Source organism: Mya arenaria, chromosome 16 (genome assembly GCF_026914265.1).
Source record: "Mya arenaria isolate MELC-2E11 chromosome 16, ASM2691426v1".
In the NCBI taxonomy this organism is placed as follows: Eukaryota; Metazoa; Mollusca; class Bivalvia; order Myida; family Myidae; genus Mya; species Mya arenaria.
The window spans coordinates 22,906,327-22,909,678 of NC_069137.1; the positions used below are offsets into that span (position 1 = coordinate 22,906,327).

Genomic DNA, 3,352 nt, shown 5'->3' on the forward strand with positions numbered 1-3,352 from the left:
TCACCAGATAATTCGCTTCTTAGCTAAGCTTAGCTTAGAGTTACGCCACTCCACTTGTCCAAACAGATATTTTTACCTGAACATTACTATTAATGCAATACAAGTGTCCTGTTACAAGATCACAACTATCTAAAACATACTATAAATCATTTACATTGGAGTTTATTTAATTTGTTTTCTAAATGCGCGGATAAACGCCTCTCAGTTGTGTGTCTTTATTTTCATCTATACGAATGTAAGTTGAATGTCAGACACATGCGTGCACACATGCGCCCATGCATCCATGCACCCATAAATCATGCACCAATGCACCCTCATCATACTCACGCACGCACGCACGCACGCACGCACGCACGCACGCATACATACATAGGTACATACTAAGTTGTTATCTTCAGGTAGCTCCGGAAAATTATGTGGAGTCAGGCCGTGTTCAGACCAGATTGAATCACCAAGGATAAGGCGCATGACCCACAAATGGCTTCATACAAAGACATTCTGAAAGAGAAGGAGAACCAGAACTGGCTTAAAGGCTCCCTCGCACTTAGGATCACCAAGGCCGGTCTACGGGATCTTGTAGAAGGCGACTCATACCGCGTTCAGCAAAAGATTTATTCCTCAATCATCCAGGCTCGGAACCTCGCACCTGGGGCATCATGCAATCTTTGTCTGACGGAGAACCTTATACGGTGTCCTACAAAAGGACTGTGCTCATCTCCTCGAAACTGCAAGTATCACAATTCTGCACTAAAAATGTCCAGACCTTGCCCCTCGCAGATATGCGATGATTTTCGGGACGAATTATGCGCTGTTCACAGATACGGAGGACCGTCTTGGAAGAACACTAAGGCTGACCAGTGGTGTTCCAGCCATTGGCAAGTTGCCAAATCTTTTATGCCACCTGACGGCTACCAAGATGTTTCCACGTTTGACGAGACAGATTTCAATGGCATCATAAGCGTCATGATCAACTGTACAGAGATCCAACGAAGCGTTTCCTTCAATATCACTAACCAACCCAACGTTTTAACGACGGTATGATGTATACATGTGTAATCAGTACATTGAAATTAAAAAATGTTCCTTAAAATGAGTTATCAATGTTTAAATCGATCTTAAAATATGTTATTGTTTGCCCCGGCAACATGGAGTGCGGATTTTTTACGAAGTGTGATTTCCACGTTTTCTAAAACAATTTATTCAAATGTATTCAATAATATATAGTATAGTGCTTAGTATATTTTAGCACAATGACACAATATTATTCAAGTTCTGGTAAATTTACATTCCAGGCTCGGCAGATTGGTCGAAGTATTCGTCATTCTCCAGATTTGAAAGTGACAGATAACGACTTAGCTGACTATTTTGCCACACTGAATACACTTCTAACAGACTCAAAATATCTTGCTAGTGACAGCAATGCCCAACAAGCTGTTATTAAACTAAAACAGGTAAATATTTATATCATTAGAAAGAAAGGCGAATTACATGAAATGTTCTTATCACGCTCCATTTTAAATAAGTACTAGACGCTTCAGCAACAATACTACAATATATGTTAACACTTAATACGTTAAAGCAACATTTTTTACTGTATTATTTCATTTAATCGAATGAACCGAAATCAGTTATGTACATGTATTTCACTTATAAATATGTACATCAATGACATAGAAATATCATTGTAAGATCTTTTATTGGCTATTTGTTTAGCTTGAAAAAGACACTATTTCAATATCGTCCGAAGATGTCCGTGAACTACTTGAAGAAGCCAGAGCAACAATACAGGTTGGAAAGCATGAGCTTGTGATGTCCTTGGAGACAGGAAAGCAAGATGTACAAAATGTGGTTGCTGTAGGTTTAAGAGCAGTTGAGACTGGAAAACGTGAAATAGAATCGACGGTGTCGGAGAGTAAAACATCAATTGCTACTGTAAAACGTCAACTAGAAGAGACGGTTTCGAAGGGAACAAGAATGGTTGCAACTGGAAAACGTGAGGTGGAAGAGATGTTGTTGAAGGGTAAAACGGCCATTTCAACTGGACAATTTGAAATAGAAGAGGCGGTGTCGACGGGTAACATAGCCATTGAAACAGGAAAACGTGAAATAAAAGAGACGTTGATGGAGAGTAAAACAGCCATTGAAACTGGAAAACGCGAAATGAAAGAGATGTTGATGGAGAGTAAAACAGCCATTGAAACTGGAAAACTCGAAATGGAAGAGACAGTATTGGAGGGAAAAATATCGATTGAAACTGGAAAACGCGTTATTGAAGAGACTGCATCAGAAGCCTTGCTGAGAATAAGAGACGTTTCTTCCCTGTCAAACGTAGAACGGAAGGAAGGTAAATGCCCGAAATGTTCTTTCGTTTATGCGTATCAACACAATAAGGAGTTTTATAAGCGAAATAACAGCAGTATAAATTTCAGTTTAAACATAGATGTTTTTGAAAAATAAAGATACCTCATCGTTTATCAGGAACAAATGATTACCCTGTATTGTTCTGAGAATGATCGAATAAAACATTAGTGCCAAATACAACTGCTCGAACAATTCGATGTTGTATCATGTAGTATATTTTCAAACTTCGCGGTAAATTTACACAGCAACACACTTAAAAACTAAAATGCCCTACCACGCCTACAACGAATATGTCAACAACAAAGCGTGGTCTTAATTAAATGAATATAATACTGGTTTATATATAATGTATACACAATGTGAAATAAAAAGACTGTACTTTGTTCACAGATCTATTGCAACGGCTGACAAAATATTACCGAAAGCGACTCAATAGTGCGCCCATATCGCCCCTGTTGTCGGACAAGAACGAGAAACTTGATATGTTTTACGTCCCTCCAAGAATTTTTGAGAAAAATCACAGAAAGGTTGGTACGGATATGAAAGGAAAGGGAACACCTGTGACATCTAACCGACAATTGTTCTGTCAAATGGATGAATTCAGAAAAAAACGTGTTCATTGTTGGCGAGGCCGGAATGGGAAAGACATCATGTGCCGCAATGTGTGCTTTAAAGTGGGCAAATCAGTTATCATCAACTAATACGATTAACGAACCCGACAAGCATTCTTCAAATCAAACGTTATCTGAGTCTTTGGGGTCACTTATGTTGTTTCAAACAAACAGCGAGCTTAAAGAAATGTTCCTTCCCGAAACAAAGGAGGATGACCAATTTCGAGATGAAGGCATCTATAAAGAAATTGAGTTTTTATTTCACCTTACTCTGAGAGATAGCTGCGACCTCTGCGACCTGACAGACATGATACGCGATCAGCTCATCAACATAATTTATCAACAAGATGAGAGCGCTTGTGCATACTCAACTATGCAAA

At 38.9% G+C, this 3,352-nt stretch overlaps 1 protein-coding gene across 1 annotated transcript; it reads left to right on the forward strand.

Moving 5' to 3' along the window:
• Positions 1 to 451: 451 nt before the first annotated feature.
• Positions 452 to 3,062, forward strand: LOC128221494 (uncharacterized). The gene is made up of 4 exons (XM_052930102.1): positions 452 to 1,035; positions 1,293 to 1,451; positions 1,714 to 2,344; positions 2,752 to 3,062. Exons 1-4 carry the CDS (start codon positions 478 to 480, stop codon positions 3,060 to 3,062), a joined length of 1,659 nt encoding a protein of 552 aa, XP_052786062.1. The 5' UTR covers positions 452 to 477.
• Positions 3,063 to 3,352: the final 290 nt, after the last annotated feature.

Coding starts and splice junctions, on each gene's coding strand:
- LOC128221494 (XM_052930102.1), top strand. CDS start 478: ATGGCTTCATACAAAGACATTCTGAAAGAGAAGGAGAACCAGAACTGG. Junction 1,036..1,292: donor AACCCAACGTTTTAACGACG/GTATGATGTATA, acceptor TTTACATTCCAG/GCTCGGCAGATTGGTCGAAG. Junction 2,345..2,751: donor AAACGTAGAACGGAAGGAAG/GTAAATGCCCGA, acceptor CTTTGTTCACAG/ATCTATTGCAACGGCTGACA.